Source organism: Bufo bufo, chromosome 9 (genome assembly GCF_905171765.1).
Source record: "Bufo bufo chromosome 9, aBufBuf1.1, whole genome shotgun sequence".
In the NCBI taxonomy this organism is placed as follows: domain Eukaryota; kingdom Metazoa; phylum Chordata; class Amphibia; order Anura; family Bufonidae; genus Bufo; species Bufo bufo.
Genome location: NC_053397.1, coordinates 143,333,673 through 143,351,981, shown reverse-complemented (window position 1 = coordinate 143,351,981; position 18,309 = coordinate 143,333,673). Strand labels below are relative to the sequence as shown.

The 18,309-nt window shown below is 44.2% G+C and overlaps 1 protein-coding gene across 2 annotated transcripts in view; it reads left to right on the top strand.

Moving 5' to 3' along the window:
• The window catches only part of DDX47 (DEAD-box helicase 47), a 129,501-nt gene that overhangs the window by 56,040 nt on the left and 55,152 nt on the right, over positions 1-18,309 (top strand). For both annotated transcript variants that reach the window (XM_040406568.1, XM_040406567.1), the window contains one exon: positions 978-1,049. In XM_040406568.1, coding sequence (XP_040262502.1) covers positions 978-1,049 — 72 coding nt within the window. The remainder of the gene's footprint in view (positions 1-977; positions 1,050-18,309) is intronic.

The window sequence follows — 18,309 nt, the reverse complement described above, 5'->3', positions numbered from 1 at the left end:
ATCTGAATGCAGCCTGACAGGGGGGGTGATCAATGACAGGGGGGTAATCAATGACAGGGGGGTGATCAGGGAGTCTATATGGGGTGATCACCACAGTCATTGATCACGCCCCTGTAAGGCTCCATTCAGACGTCCGTGTGCGTTTTGCGGATCCGATCCATCTATCAGTGGATCCGTAAAAATCATGCGGACGTCTGAATGGAGCTTTACAGGGGGGGTGATCAATGACAGGGGGGGTGATCAATGAGTCTATATGGGGTGATCACCCCCCTGTCATTGATCACCCCCCTATAAGGCTCCATTCAGATGTCCGTATGTGTTTTGCGGATCCGATCCATCTATCAGTGGATCCGTAAAAATCATGCGGACGTCTGAATGGAGCTTTACAGCGGTGTGATCAATGACAGGGGGGTAATCAATGACAGGGGGGTGATCAGGGAGTCTATATGGGGTGATCAGGGGTGAATAAGGGGTTAATAAGTGACGGGGGGGGGGGGGGGGTGTAGTGTAGTGGTGCTTGGTGCTACTTTACTGAGCTACCTGTGTCCTCTGGTGGTCGATCCAAACAAAGGGGACCACCAGAGGACCAGGTAGCAGGTATATTAGACGCTGTTATCAAAACAGCGTCTGATATACCTTTCAGGGGTTAAAAAAACACATCTCCAGCCTGCCAGCGAACGATCGCCGCTGGCAGGCTGGAGATCAACTCTCTTACCTTCCGTTCCTGTGAGCGCGCGCGCCTGTGTGCGCGCGTTCACAGGAAATCTCGGCTCACGCGAGATGACGCCAATTGGCGTTAGCGTAGCCTGGGGGAGCCGCCGCAATGACGCCTTTCGGCGTTACAGTTGCGGCAAGAGGTTAAGGGGGTGCCTAATGTGTGTATGTGTGTGTGTTTTTTTATTTTTTGTTTTTTTTTAACCAATTTTTCAACCCCTTTTTATAAAACAACTTCATCAAATTTTTTTTTTCCTCCGTAGGTTGACAAAATCCTCAAAGTTATTCCTCGTGATCGCAAGACCTTTCTTTTCTCTGCCACAATGACAAAAAAGGTATCGTTTTTCATTATATTTTTATTGGCTGCTCTTAACGTTGCATTTAGGGTCTCCATTTGACACACATACGGTCAGTATATACAGTACATTTGTGTACTCCCTGGTTCTTCAAATAGTCTGGTCCATAAATATTGGGACATCGACACAATTCTAACATTTTTGGCTCTACACACCACCACAATGGATTTGCAGTTAAAGCACATCTTCTTTGTTTCATTTCAGACTGTCAGCTTTAATTTGAGGGTATTTACAAATCAGGTGAACGGTGTAGGAATTACAATAGTTTGCATATGTGCCTCCCACTTGTTAAGGGACCAAAAGTAATGGGACAGAATAATAATCATACATCAAACTTTCACTTTTTAATACTTGGTTGCAAATCCTTTGCAGTCAATTGTAGACTGAAGTCTGGAACGCTTAGACATCACCAGACGCTAGGTTTCATCCCTGGTGATGCTCTGCCAGGCCTCTACTGCAACTGTTTTCAGTTCCTGCTTGTTCTTGGGGCATTTTCCCTTCAGTTTTGTCTTCAGCAAGTGAAATCCATGCTCATTCGGATTCAGGTCAGGTGATTGACTTGGCCATTGCATAACATTCCACTTCTTTCCCTTAAAAAACTCTTTGGTTGCTTTTGCAGTATGCTTTCGGTCATTGTCCATCTGCACTGTGAAGCGCCTTCCAATGAGTTCTGAAGGATTTGGCTGAATATGAGCAGATAATATTGCCCGAAACACTTCAGAATTCATCCTGCTGATTTTGTCAGCAGTCACATCATCAATAAATACAAGAGAACCAGTTCCATTGGCATCCATACATGCCCACGCCATGACACTACCACCACCACCACGCTTTACTGATGAGGTGGTATGCTTAGGATCATAAGCAGTTCCTTTCCTTCTCCATACTCTTCTCTTCCCATCACTCTGGTACAAGTTTATCTTGGTCTCATCTGTCCATAGGATGTTGTTCCAGAACTGTGAACGCTTCCGATTTTTGAGGCTCACCAATGGTTTACATCTTGTGGTGAACCCTCTGTATTCACTCTGGTGAAGTCTTATCTTGATTGTTGACTTTGACACACATACACCTACCTCCTGGAGAGTGATCTTGATCTGGCCAACTGTTGTGAAGGGTGTTTTCTTCACCAGGGAAAGAATTCTTCGGTCATCCACCACAGTTGTTTTCCGTGGTCTTCCAGGTCTTTTGGTGTTCCTGAGCTCACCAGTGCATTCCTTCTTATTAAGAATGTTCTAAACTGTTGTTTTGGCCACGCCTAATGTTTTTGCTATCTCTCTGATGGGTTTGTTTTGTTTTTTCAGCCTAATGATGGCTTGCTTCACTGATAGTGACAGCTCTTTGGATCTCATCTTGAGTTGACAGAAACAGATTCCAAATGCAAATGGCACACTTGAAATTAACTCTGGACCTTTTATCTGCTCATTGTAATTGGGATAATGAGGGAATAACACACACCTGGCCATGGAACAGCTGAGAAGCCAAATGTCACATTACTTTCGGTCCGTTAACAAGTGGGAAGCACATATGCAAACTGTTGTAATTCCTAAACCGTTCACCTGATTTGGATGTAAATATCCTCAAATTAAAGCTGACAGTCTGCAGTTAAAGGGAGTCTGTCACCAAAATATGATGTTATACACCACTTACATGGCTCTCTAGAACACCTATCCATGATTCTAATGGTACCTTTGTAATTTTCTTCTGAGTTTCACCCGCAGGAAAAACGCAGTTTAATCCATATGCAAATGAGGGCTCGCAAGTGCCCGGGGCGGAGTTCTGTGTGTAGGAGGCGGAGCCCAGGCTGCTCTGCCTTCTTTTTAAATTACTCCTCCCCAGCCTCTTCCTTGGCCTGCCCTGCCCTGCAAGTTCCTTGCGTCATCCACAGGACCGGACGATATCCCGCGCGTGCGCAGTGCACCGCAGGTGCGAGCATGCGCACTGTGATGCCAATTGTGGGCACGGCATCGCTACATGTAGTGCGCATGCGCCGGCCTCCAGTCCTCCTGTTTGCTTCTGGTCCGCCCCCTAGTCATTGGTTTCATGCCTGTGTGGCGCATGCGCATTACATGTAGCGATGCCGTGCCCACAATTGGCATCACAGTACGCATGCTCGCATCGGCGGTGCACTGCGCACGCGCGGGATATCGGCCGGTCCTGTGGATGATGCAAGGGACTTGCAAGGCAGGCCAAGGAAGAGGCTGGGGAGGAGTAATGTAAAAAGAAGGCAGAGCAGCCTGGGCTCCTACACACAGAACGCAGCCCCGGGCACTTGCGAGCCCTCATTTGCATATGGATTAAACTGCGTTTTTCCTGCAGGTGAAACTCAGAAGAAAATTACAAAGGTACCATTAGAATCATGGATAGGTGTTCTAGAGAGCCATGTAAGTGGTGTATAACATCATATTTTGGTGACAGACTCCCTTTAAGCAAACCTTGTTCGTTTAATTTCAAATCCATTGTGGTGGTGTATAGAGCCAAAAATGTTAGAATTGTGTCGATGTCCCAATATTTATGGACCTGACTATTTGAACAACCAGGGAGTACACAATTGTACTGTATGTTGTAAACTACCCTTAGGGTTTGTGGGTCAAACAGATGTGAGCAGGATACTTTATTTTTTGCATTACAGAATATGGGAATTTGTTTCTGCAATTAATTGGACAAAATTATACTTTTGACATGATCCTTCAACTATATACCTTAAATGTAATGTGAATAGAAGTTGGTTTAGTCTAATATGCAAAAACTCATTTAGAGAGCAGTGTTCAGGCTGATGAAGCAGATTGTAATCGGTCAAAACCAAATGGTTGCAGTACACCATAGATATATAGATTATCTTTAAGAAGTTGGGGGCGTGGCTTGGCGCGCTGGGGAGTGGACGCAGGCGACTCGGCTCCTCTGGGCAAACATTAATCTGCTGCCATCCACTGCTATCCAGTGCATCAAGAAACCCCATCCTATATTAGTGAACCACAGCACACCAGTCGGGACTAACCTAGCCGCTTTACTTCCTTTCTGGGAGCGGCATAAACTTAGATACAAGTTCCGGCCTACCATCTGGCTGAATCACCGGCCTCAAGTACCGGAAACATCCTCCACCGGCGCCTGGACGAACCCACCCCGAAGGGATAGCCTCCTAGGACAGAACCAGTTCTGGCCCGAGGGACCTGCAGAGAAGCAGAGCTGGGACGGGAGGTCCAGAAGCGGATCGTAGAGGAAGAGGAGAGGAGACCCACGCAAATGCCGACTGCTTAGCAGGTCAGCCGGGGCTGGAGGAGGGAAGGCCAGCCGCAGGAGTTGCTGAAGTCGGCTCTCAGTCACCATCTTAACCCCCATCACTCCAAAATCACTAAGTGGACCGTGCGCAGGGGACACTTTGAGACTGCTGAGCCAGAGAAATACAGAGGCGCTGGAGAGATCCCTTGGAGAAGTACCTCCGCGACCTCCACACATCAAGAAGGGGGCGGGGGGGGGAAGACTCCCAACCGGATCATAAGGCTGAGAGCCACACCAACCACCAGGCCCAATAGCCAAAAAAAAATTATTCTGGCCAAAAACCAACTACATGGCCCATCTACCCCTATCACTGCGACAGGTCTAATAAGGACTATTATAACGGACCTATCAACCAGGAGCATTGCTCCAATTTTACACAGGATGTACACGCCATCAAACAGCCTCTTCTGCTCCACACTACCCCACTATCTCCATCTGGCCTCTGCTGCACATAGTGAAGAGACTGGTTGAAAACACTTTCTTCTTGAACCCTAAGGGCTCAATATAATAATCTCCAATCACTCTCTTAACGGGGGACCTCAGGCACACTACTAGCCTACAGGAGCTCATTATGGTGAAAATTGGCTGCAAAACACCTAGAATAAGAGATAACTATAGCATCTACTAACTCTGAAATTGATAAATTGCTGACTAAAAAAAACATGGCGGCATCTAATGCATTGTTCCCTAAAGACACCCCCTTTGTCAGGCTCAGACCAAGCAAGTGAAGATGGTGGTGAACACTCTTAAGATAACAAACCAATTTTCAGAGCATTTCTCACCCGCCTACTAACCTCCTCCCTGGTCCCCATTGCCAAAGACCTCTTCGAGACCAAGCAAGACCCCCCAACATCTGGCCCACAGGATTTATTCGCTTGAACAAACAGACCTCTGTCATAAACCATTCAGCAGCAGTCGCTTCAAATATCCAAATACAAGAAGCACATATGAACAAGTTGTATATCACTATGGAAGAGATAGAAAACCTCAACAGACGCAACAACTTGACAGAGTCCCAGTATCAGTTGAAGCCACAGAGATTGCGACTACTTTAACAGATTTATTCTCAGGACTACTTGAGGACTTTGAAAAACAGTCACTGGTCGTTGAAAGAGCTTTGAGATCAAAATCCGCGGAACCCCCCCAGGGATATCATCTGTAAATTACTGGACTTTCTCATAAAATAAAAAAATCCTACAGAATGCTAGATCCCCAGACTCCATTATCTACAATAACAGCCAAATAACCATGTTCCAATATCTGGCACCAACCACGCTTGCAAAGCGATGATTGCTCAAGTCAGTTTCTGATGTCCTACGTCAGAGACAATACGTATTTCGCTGGCTATTCCCGTTTGGCATCTCCATCTCTGCCAATGGAAAACACTGCACAGCTCGCACATTAGAAGAAGTGATTGCAGTGGCGGCGGAGCTAGACATCCCATTGGATCCACCACCAGTAGTAGAAACGACGCACTCAACCATCGACATACCACCTCTACCTGTGCTGTTGCCATGGGAAACAGTTGAAAAGCCCAAGAATCAAGAACCAAGAAAAAGGTCCCAAAGAGCTCCGACCTCACCAAGACGACTGTAACCCACGTGAGCGGCTGAGGCACCTCTCCTGAGAGACTTCTACTAACATGCTGAGTAGTTATAACCAACCTTCGTTTACAGGTTTACACTAGTTAATGTTCCTCAGTTAAACGGGTGCGCTTGACAGTACCCCCTTACAAACACCACAATTTTACCTTCTTAAACATAGTACACATAATACCACTACTAGTTACTCCAAAGGTAGTGCACATTTCACCTTCACATTTGCCTTCCCAACTTCTGTCTCCCCTAATACTCAAACCCCTCACCCAAGATCATGTCCCATGCTCAGGTTATTAATTATTACACTCCCAGATGGCCACTAACATACAAAATATGACTTTCGTCTCATAATTTGAGAGGCCTCAATTCACCTGTCAAGAGCTCAGATCTTAGCACACTGTAAAAAAGAAACACACTTAACCCAATCCAAATCCCCCACTTTCCACAAATCCTTCTATAATCAGTGGTACCATTCATACTCAACATCTAGGAAGTCTAGGGGAGTTGCCATCGCTCTAAACAAACATGTGCCCTTCCAACATCAAGATACCCTTGCTGACGACCAGGGTCGTTATGTTTTTATTAAAGGTAAAATAGCCAACACATTGGTGACAATAGGAAACTTCTATGCCCTGAGCAAGAATCCAGACACCTGGATTGCACACACCATGAGAGAATGCAAACAATTTATAGAAGGAATCTTCCTTTTAGGAGGAGACTTAAATGCAGCCTTACATCCACAAATGGACCCGTCCACAGGGCGATCAATACTGTCCAAAAGAGCACTTACCCGAATCCATAAAATCTTACACTCTGCCCAACAGGTAGATACTTGGAGACCTATCCACCCAATGGACAGAGATTACACACATTTTTCCCCCTTGCAACAATTGTACGGACACATAGATTACCTATTCCTTCATCTCCTATCACTCTTGATTATCAGAGAAGTAACTATAATCCCCAGTGTGCATTCAGATCACTCAATCCTACTGCTAAGCACATCAATTGGTACCATCACTAAGCTCACGTGGACTTGGAGATTAAACAAATCCCTCCTCTCCAACCAACAATATAAAAGCCGCATTGAAAATACCCTAAGAATACTTTAATCAGAACACTGATGACACGTTACCCTTTACCACGATTTGGGAAGCCCACAAAGCCATCATTCGAGGCAAATTTATTTCCATAGCTTCACATCTCAAAAAATCTAGACAAGAAACGGTAAAGAATTTATACAGTGAGATCCAACAACTAGAACTCGCACACAAATCATCTAACTCTAGAGATATCCTCCGAACACTAGGGTCCAAAAGGCAACAATTGAGAGAGATACTAAACATACAATCAGCTAAATGTTATGGAAATATCAGCTTACATGTCATGGAAAAATAGACTTTTCATACATGGCGATAAGGTATCCAAACTAATGATGTCTCTAATGCATGCACGCACGTATATACTTTCAGTAAAACCTTATTCAGGCTCGTGTCACGGACGCTAAAGGCATTTCTGACGCATTTTGTCACTATTCTAAAACCTTATAGCAACTAAGGGAGCAAGACACAAAAGATCAAACGATCAAGAGTCAGGAAGTTATTAAAGACTTTCTTCTCTCCGTCTCCCGACTTTGTTCGGTAGACCAACAAAGGGAGATCAGCAGGCCATTCACGATGCTTGAGGTTCACTCCATCCGGTCGAAGAGTCATACGGGCAAAAGCCCAGGCCCTGACTTTCTCCCTATCTCATACTACAAATCCTTACGAGAAATTCTCCAGCCCCTCCTCCTGCGCTTCTGTAATGCCATGCTACAGGGCTCATCATTGCAGAGACAAGCACTTGAAGCACATAATCTCCCTTGTACACAAGGAAGGGAAAGATCCAGTACTTTGCAGTAATTACAGACCAATATCTCTTTTGAATAATGACTTAAAGGTTTTCGCCCGGCCTTGTAGCACGGCGCTTAAAGGGGTTGTCCGGGATCAAAGTAATTTTTAAAAACGTTAATAATCACCTTGATATTACGCAGTAAAGTCATTCTGATGCTCTGTGTATTTTTTTTTTTTTCATCCTCTTTGCTCCTATGAGTCTCTAATACTGCTGTCAGTATTGTTTACATAGCAGCTCCTGTGCTATGTCATTTCCGGCCACACTGCCTTATGGGTCCCACAAGGCTGCGTGACTCTGCAGCTGGATCTTACAAGCCTTTCCACTCCCCCCTAATCAGTATTCCGCCTCCTGCCACTCATACTCCTCATCAGTATTCCTCCCCTCAACCACCTTTTTCTAAGCCTACAAACTGAATCCCTCCCTGCTTCCATGTATCTCCCCTCTGCTAGCATTGCATAAAAGACAATAGTGGCAGGGAGCTGTAGCACATCCCATTCATTGCAACTAACCATGGGAGGCGTGCACTATTCTAAATAGCATAGTTTGCTGCCTCCAATAGAGCCTCCTTCTACTCCTAATAACACTCCTCTATGGCCGGTGACATAATCGGCAGAGGGGGGCGTTCCTTAGTGAGGCGAGTTCCCTTCTCCAATACTGCCTCCTTCCTCCCAGACTAACGCCCTCTGTGCCCGGTGATGTCACAGAGGGGCGTGGTTTAGCTCCGACATTTCCCTCCTACTGACAGCCTCCTTGCTAGCTGCAGAACGATCCTGTGTGCTGGTGACGTCACCGGGCTCCTTGTTAAGCGGAAGGAAGAGGCTTAGCACACCAGTAAGGAGTCGGTACGTCACTGAATCTTTGAAAATCTGAACTTCCGGCTGAGAATTTATGAAAGAAATACAGGGCATCAGAAAACTCTGGCAAAGGTAGGACAGGAATGTATGTAATATTTATGTGCTTGTTGTACCCTTACAACAATGTCCCCAATCCCGGACAACCCCTTTAAGTCCTCATGCAACATGCCAACATATCCAGCTCCCTGCCAGTCCTCCTTGGCACAGATGCTGAGAGAGCCTTCAACAGGGTGGACTGGATCTTCATGACTGAAACTCTAAGCCATTTCCAAATCCGTGACCCCTTTATTAAAGCCGTTTCTCAACTATTCTCCCACCCATATGTGCCAGTTCGCGTCAGTGGCCTGCTGTCAGACTCGTTTTGACATCCTAAACGGTAATCGGCAAAGTTGCTTCCTGTCTCCCTCGCTTTTCATCCTAGTGATGGAAACATTGATTCAGAGCATAACACCCTGCCATAGCTGGATATACGGTCAACGCAGTAGAGCATAAATCGACCTTCTTTTGATTCTCACTGACCATATAAAAGAAATACCAGCAATACTAGACACATTCAGCAGATTTGGCTCCCTATCCAACTTCAAAATAAACCTTTAAAACATCTGAGGCACTAGGCATAAATATCTCTCATGAACTCAAGAGTGCTATGGAAAGCCATTTTCCATTTAAATGGCCAAAAAGCCTTATTACGTATTTGGGGAATAAACTCAGCGCACGTTGGTCAGATTTGACCAAACTCAACTACCTACCACTACTACAAATAACTCTACACGAAATAGAATCCTGGTCCGCTCCCTTCATATCCTGGATAGGAAGGAAAAACTTACTGAAAGGACTCATCTTACCCGAATTAATTTATCTGTTCCAGATTCTGCCGATCAAGATACCTAAATCCTATTAGGCTTCTCAACACTAACACTCCCCAAAGCACTAGGTGGACTGGGCATACCAGACCTATTTTTATACTACTTAGCAGCAATCCTCTCTAGAGTAATACATTGGGCTAGACCCACAACAGTACCACATCAAGAACCTGCTTAGCAGTAAATATATCTAAGGGAAGAATAATTGACTATATACTGGAACACCTTCCCAATTAAAATATACCTTTTAATAATAATAATCTATTAAAATCTGGCCTACAGCCGGACTACAAATACAAGGAAAGTCGACATACAATACAATCTGTCATACAATGGCAAAGAGGTATATTAGAAGTGACTACAGTTACACCTATACAATATTACAATAGATGTATATGCAGAACTGGTGAGCAATCCATAGGGTTATGATTACCCCCACATGAGTTACTCTATGTGTGGGACACAGCTGAGAACCAATAAACATAGAAAACAATATATTATAGTTCACTGATGACCTTATTTGCGTGGGTTCACATAATACATGTTCTGTGATAATTCACGGTTAGCTGAGATACTAGATATGTATATCGTGATTATTCACACATTGTTGAACCACTATAAACAGGTTTAATTGGTTAATCACGGTTTGCTGAAATACCGGTAAAAATGGAATAAGATGGTTAGCTCAGATATCAATGGGTGTAGTGCTCCATAGCTAGATGGAGATCTAGTGCTGGTGGAAGAAGCATTCAGATGATTATTTAGCACTAGTGATAATCATGGTGGTCTGTAGGTCGTGATAGCAGTAGTACAGCTCAAGACTGTAATATCCAATAGTAAGAGAGACAATCCTGTCCTACAAAAATACCTTTGTGACCCTAAACAGACTCAGCCCAGGGACACCCCTTAAAGGTAGAGGTTCCCTGTCCTCGTGCCTAAACTAGCTCTCCCTATATCACCCTATCCTAATTGACCAAAAATGTATGACATAACAGACACACTAGAAAAACACATACATATACAAAAACACAAATCCTAACGTTACGTTTCCCCAGTCAGTATAACTTCTGACTGGTTCGTCAGGGGAAGTGGAGATCAATACTCCAACAGCAGTGTCTCATAATAGAGATTTTCAAATTTGGCGTCCCTCAATCGAGACCCTCCAGGAGTAGAAGCCCAGATGTAGGCAATAGATGACCGGTGTCCCCAAATCTTGATCAAAATCAGCGCCTTATAAAGTGTCCACCCCCATTTAGTCCCTCTTCTCTCAAACAAATTGGTTCCCAAAATAGATGAAAATTGATATTCAAAATAATCTACCTAGTATATTTAGCATCCCCCATAAGCAAGGTGATACCACATTTAAGGAAAGACACATTGTAAGATCATAAGATACCTCACAGTTGATAATCCCATTGAGACAGCATGTGAACGCCGATTTGGAAAGCATATGCGTTCCACAGACCGGAAATTATGTACAAAACCGAAAGTGACGCATATAATGCTGTCCCGAAAACCGGAAGTCACTCTGGAGCGCAAATTGCGTTCCACCATGCGATTTAAAAGATTGTGAGGCTGTACAGTAAGTTTGCAGTTATCATGATGTTTAAATAACAGGAAGTACCATGTTTATAATGTATTATTCCATTCTGTATACTATTTCAACCGGAGTCTATCATTAGATGGATAATATGATATAACATTTGACAAACATTAGCAAAGGGGGAAAGGGACACAAAGGGGAGGTCTGGGGGGAATTAGATCAAACCAGACACAATAAGGGATTATAATTCTTTATATATTGACAAGGTACCGCCCGACCAAATATTAACAAACCATCAAGGGGAAAACTTGTTTACAAAATACATCCCCTTCCGGCACTATAATATATACATATAGACCCACAACAGACAAATTACATGTAGCGCTAGAAGAACTCTCCTCTCCAATACCTCTTAAGACCTTACTAGTAGCACCAATTGAATACTTACACATAATAACTTTTCAAAATGCCCTAACTCACGGGGTAGCACACCTATGGAAGGTACATGCAGCAAACCTCCTATCTGCCCCCTCCCTGTGAGCTACAGTAAGAGACCTGCCGAAGCTGTACATTCCACAACAACATCTTCATTAGGCCTCTTGCACACGACTGTATGTATTTTGCGGTCCCCAAAAAACTGATCCACAAAAAATACGGTTGACTTCCGTGTGCATTCCGGATTTTGCAGAACGGAACAGCTGGCCCCTAATAGAACTTTCCTATCCTTGTCCCTAATGCGGACAATGATAGGACATGTTCTATTTTTTTGCGGAACGAAAATACGGAAACAGAATGCACACTGAGTACCTTTTTTTTTTTTTTTTTTTTTTTTTTTTTTTTTTTGTTAACCCTTTGAAATGAATGGTTCCATGTACAGTCTGCAAATAAAACTGAACGGAAACAGAATGAAAATATGGTCGCGTGCAAGAGGCCTTACCCAGACCGATTACATACTATAGACATACCACTAGACAACATAATGGAAAACAAAACCATTAAATCTCTGGCTGACATAACTTACTGGCAGGGAAACCACTAAATTTCCTAGAATATAATAAACTTAAAATGGCACTCCACTCTACTAGACAACTGACACAAATCGAAACTCTAATGGCACGACATAACTCACCTGTCAAGGTGCTATCAAAACTCTATAACCTTATTCTCATTAGGTCGGTACCAGTAAAGCGGGCACATATAGGCCTCTGGGAAAGAGACTTTGGGCTTAACTTGTCACCCACCGCAATCTCCAACATTTCCAAATGCTCCCACGGACCATCTTGTATACAACTACAAGAAAACTCATACAAGATACTGTCCCGCTGGTACATAACCCCAGTTAAAACTAAGGCTACTTTCACACTGACGTTTTGGTTTCCGTTTGTGAGATCCGTTCAGGGCTCTCACAAGCGGTCCAAAACTGATCAGTTTTGCCCGAATGCATTTCGAATGGAAAAGGATCCGCTCAGAATGCATCAGTTTGCCTTTGTTCAGACACCATTCCGCTTTGGAGGTGGACACCAAAACTCTGCTTGCAGCATTTTGGTGTCCGTCTGACGAAACTGAGCCAAACGGATCCATCCTGACACACAATGCAAGTCAATGGGGACGGATCAGTTTTCTCTGACACAATATGGCACAATAGAAAACGGATCCGTCCTCCATTGACTTTCAATGGTGTTCAAGACTGATCTGTTTTGGCTATGTTAAAGATAATACAAATGGATCCGTTCTGAATGGGTGCATTTGGTTGTATTATCTGAACGGATGCGTTCGTGCAGATCCATGACGGATCCACACCAAACGCGAGTGTGAAAGTATCCCTCTGTCCCTGACACTTGTTGGAGGTGTAATTCAGAAAGAGGGACGTTCTTGCATATCTGGTGGTCATGCTCTAAATTGGCACCATTCTGGAAATATGTTTTAGAGACTACCAAGTCCATCTGTACACTACCTTCACCCACCTTGATATTTTTGGGTTGGAATGAAGAGCGACAAAATGTGCAAAGAAAATCCCTTCTTTCATTCCTGTTAGCAGCTGCTAAACGCCTCACCCCCCTTGTGGAGAACGTCTACCTGCCCCACATTACCTCAGTGTTTACATAAAGTAAACCAAATATATGGTATTGAGGAGATTGTCGTGTTTACACAACATACTGTACCCATAGTAGATCTGTGACACTTTGGAACCTGTGGGTTACCTATCTCAATTCAATCTCTTTCCTTAATCACATATCTGAAGAAAACTTACACTCAGATGGATACCTATTGAGGCATATGAGACAAACTCACCAATCATGATACCATTATCACTTATAACACCTCAGTGAATATTAGAAAGAGATCTTGGATTTACACAACCCCCATCCCCCATACATATCATATAGCTACTAATGCATGTTCTTGTGTTTACTAATACAAGACAATTACAAACACTTCAAACCAAGACACATCTCAGATTGTAAGAGTACACGTCCTTTGAGACTCCACATCATATCCGGGACTGCAATACTTACTCAAAGACTGCTGATGTTCATGGCTTTTTTGATAGCTATACAATGTATATTGTATTACACTGTCCTGCCTGTATAATGTCTTGTATTATCCCACTACTTGTTAACTTTAACCCCTTCACGCCCGATGACATACATGTACGTCATCGGGCGTGTGTTTAAATATGGTGTCCGCTCCTGGCGCCATAGCTGCGGGTGGCCGCCTGCTTCTTATAGCAGATAACCATGGCTAATGTCCGCAGCCAGCAGTAATGCCGATCGCGTACATTTAACCCCTCAGATGCCGTGGTCAATCCTGACCACGGCATCTGAGCGCGCTGAAAACCGAAAGCTGTCGGTTGTGCTCCGGCTCCCCCGTTTGGCGATTGGAGGAGCTGGAGCGTGTATGCAGAATCCCCTGTCTTTATGAATGACAGGAAGCTGCTGAATAGTATCATCTGATTGCTATCATCATAGATTCCAATGCACTTGCATTGGAATCTGACTATTTCACTACTTTCCTATGGAGCCCTCTTACAGGCAAGGGCTCCATATGACATACTTTTATATGGAGCCCTTGCCTGTAATAAGGTTCCATGGGAAAGTAGTGAAATCATCATAGATTCCAATGCAAGTGCATTGGAATCTATGATAATAGCAATCAGATGATTGGTTGTTATAGTTCCCATAATATAAAAATATGTTCCCCAAACGGCAAAAGAGAAAAAAACATCCAAATGGCCGATTCGCCTTTTTTGGTAGCTTCCTTTTCTTAAATTTTTTTAATAAAAAGTGATCAAAAAGTCATACACACCTCAGAATGGTATCAATGAAAAGTTCGGATCTCCCCGCAAAAAACTAGCCCCCATACAGCTCTGTACACATTAATTACAAAAAAGTTATAGGGGTCAAAATATGGCAACAAAAAAAGAAACCGATTTTTTTTTTTCCCACGTAATTTTTTTTTTGATCACTTTCAAAACGCAAGAAAAACTATACATATAAGGTATCGCCGGATTCGTACTGACCTGTAGAATTAAATTAACTGGTGAGTTCTATCGCACATTGAACTTCGTAAATAAAAACTTGTAAAACTGTGGTGGAATTGCTTTATTTTTTTTTATTATTTCACCCCATTTGGAATTTTTCCCCCGCTTCCCACTACATCATATGCAATATCAAATGGTGGCATTGGAAAGTACAACTCGTCCCACAAAAAACAAGCCCTCATATGGCTCTGGGAAGGCGCAGAATGAAAACGCAAAAAAAATAAAAACTCCAGGCCTGAAAGTGTTAAACATTAAAAATAAAATTTAAAAGAAAAGATTATCTTTACTAAGTATTTAATTTAGGGCGGCACGGTGGCTCAGTGGTTAGCACTGGTGCCTTGCAGCGCTGGAGTCCTAGGTGAATTCGACCAAGGACAACATCTGCATGGAGTTTGTATGTTCTCGCCGTGTTTGTGTCTGTTTTCTCCAGGTCTTCCAGTTTCCTCCCACACTCCAAAGACATACTGATAGGGACCTTAGATTGTGAGTCCCACTGGGGACCGTTGATGCTAATGCCTGTAAAGCTATAGAAGTGCATAAAATAAAGAAGAAAGCCAAACATTGTCTACAAAAAGTTGTAAGGTGCGAGTTCATATATACCACCATGCCTATATTCACTGTACTTGCATATAAATCTTGGGAATTATATAGGTATGTCATTTTCTACTCCTCTATACAAACTGGAATCTTATTTAATAATGCCTAAGTCTCATGTAATAGGTTTACTAAGGTCTCTTTCAGACTGGTATAATGCTCCTGTATTATGGACACAACACCTGAACCTTCTGTGGTTCATTAGAAAAGGAGTTAGAGTGCCATAACGTTGCTTCTCATGAACAGTGGGAGGCCTAGCTGTTGCATGCATAGTATAGTCAAAAAAGCCTCCATATTACACCTGTCTGAAAAGCTGCCACACTTTTTACAATTTTTTCCTGATGACAATGAGCAAAAATGATCTGTATTTTTTATTCACACCATTTTGGAATGTGTGTGAATTTTTTGTTTAATTTTATTACATTTTGATCAACCGGGAGAAGTCCGACATGTTCCCAGACCATTGGAAGGTATTCCTGGGTATTCTCTTGGATTCAGTTCTTCAAAAATCTTTTCTCCCTCCGCTAAAGGTACAGAAGCTGAGGTCAAGGGTCCTCCACTTCACCAAACAGTCCCGTTGCTCAATAAGGCAGGGCATGGAAATGCTGGGCCATCTCACCTCCTGCATCCCCGCGGTAGCCTGGGCCCAATTCCATACGAGGCCTTTACAGAAGCTGGTTCTAAAGCAATGGAACGGGTATCGATCATCCCTGGACCAGGGGCTGTCAGTGTCCCGGGAGGTAAAGGCTTCACTGGGCTGGTGGCTCAAGGCAAAGAACCTGGAATCGGGAGTTCCATGGAGGCAGGAAAGTGTGTTTTCCCTCACGACGGACGCCAGCTCTTGGGGCTGGGGGGCCCTCACGGCTTCGGAGACTTTCCAGGGGATTTGGTCCGAGGACCAGAGAGAGATGTCCTCCAACTACAGAGAGCTCCGTGCGGTGTGGGAAGGCCTCAGGTCCATCCAAATACAGGCCAAAAATCGCCACGTTCTGGTCCATTCGGACAATTCTACAGCGGTGGCTTTTATCCAGCACAAAGGAGGAACAAGACACGGTCATCTCCAGAGGCTCTCAGACCGAATCTTCCTTTGGGCAGAAAAGAATCTACAATCCCTTGCGGCAGTACATCTAAAGGGATTCCTGAATCTCCAGGCGGATTACCTCAGTCGGCAAAGTCTGGATCCAGGCGAGTGGTCTTTGTCCCAGATCGCTTTCCAACAAATTCGGGACCGTTGGGGGAATCCCATCCTAGACCTGTTCGCATCAGCAAAGAATCGCAAGGTTCAGAATTTCTTCTCCCTCAATCGGAGAGACCCATGTGTGGCAATAGACGCTTTTACCCAGAGCTGGACGACTGGCCTTGTCTACGCTTTTCCCCCGATACCAGTAATCCCAAGAGTGCTCCAAAAGTTTCAGTCCGAAAGGTGCAGACTGATTCTGGTGGTCCCATTCTGGCCCAGGAGAAGCTGGTTCGGGCTCCTCAGGTCCCTCAGCCCGGAAGATCCCATTCGTTTCCGGCCGGAGGAGGGTCTTCTAACCCAGGGTCCCATACCGCACCCCAATACCAACCTCCTCAAGCTGTCCGCTTGGATTCTGAGCAATCCCTCTTGCTAGGGCTAGGGCTCTCTGAGAGAGTAGTTAAGACCCTCTTACTCAGTAGGAAGTCTAACACCTCCAAAGCGTACCTCAAGGTTTGGAGGAAGTTCGCCTCCTGGGGAGGAGTCAGGTTCAACCAGTCCACCCCTAATATCCCGCTTATCCTGGAATTCCTCCAGGATGGGCTGGATTTGGGTCTTGCTCCTAACACATTGCGAGTTCAGGTGTCTGCCTTGGGGGCCCTCTATAATACCAGCCTCTATGAGGTCCCCTGGGTAGCAAGATTCCTGAAAGCGGCAGATCGACTAAAACCCAGAGTCAGGAATATGGTCGCACCATGGAACCTCAACACTGTCCTTTTAGGGCTGTCAGATGTTCCGTTTGAGCCTCTGCTCTCCCTATCTATTAAGTGGCTCACTCTGAAAACCATCTTCCTAGTGGCCATATCCTCCGCAAGGAGGGTTTGCGAGCTCCAGGCCCTGTCCATACAGGAACCCTTCCTCAAGGTGCTAGACGACAAGCTCATTTTCAAATTAGACCCCTGTTTTCTCCCTAAGGTGGTCTCCTCCTTTCATAGGTCGCAAGATATAGTTATCCCGTCTTTTTTTCCTAACCCTAAAGACGAGCAGGAATCTAGATTCCACAATTTAGACGTTAGGCGTTCAGTTCTTCATTATTTGCACGCCACGGAGGAATGGCGTATCGATAAAAATTTATTTATCCAATTTGCAGGTCCAAATAAGGGTAAGAAGGCAGCTAAGAGCTCTATATCCCGCTGGATTAGATGCACCATTTCTGAGGCCTATAGAGCTTCTGGCAAGGAGGCTCCTACATCCCTTAGAGCCCACTCGGTTAGATCGGTCTCCACTTCTTGGGCTGAGAGAGCCTCTGCTTCGTTAGAACAGATCTGCAGGGCAGCTACCTGGAAGAGGGCCCACACCTTCACCAAGCATTATAGGGTGGATGTGTTTGCTGACGAGGACTTGGCCTTTGGACGTAAAGTCCTAGGTGCTGTAGTCCCCCCCTAAGTTACTTTGTTAGTTCTCAGTTTGTGCTGTCATGGAGACGACTGGGGAAATGAGTATTACACTCACCGGTAATCCGGTTTCCTGGAAGTCTCCATGACAGCACAACTTTGTCCCGCCCTTGTTTTTTTCTCTGTCAATAGACTATTTGGCTAGCTTTATGTTCTACCCCTTGTCCTAGTCCTGTTATAATACACTGGCGATGAGGGGTGGGGGTGGGGTTTTAACCCCTCTGTGTGCTTTTTCCTGTCCTATCAGAGGAAGGCAATCTCAGTTTGTGCTGTCATGGAGACTTCCAGGAAACCGGATTACCGGTGAGTGTAATACTCATATATATATATATATATATATATACACACACATACATTTTATATATATATATATACACACACATACATTATATATATATATATATATATATATATATATATATATATATATATATATATACACATAA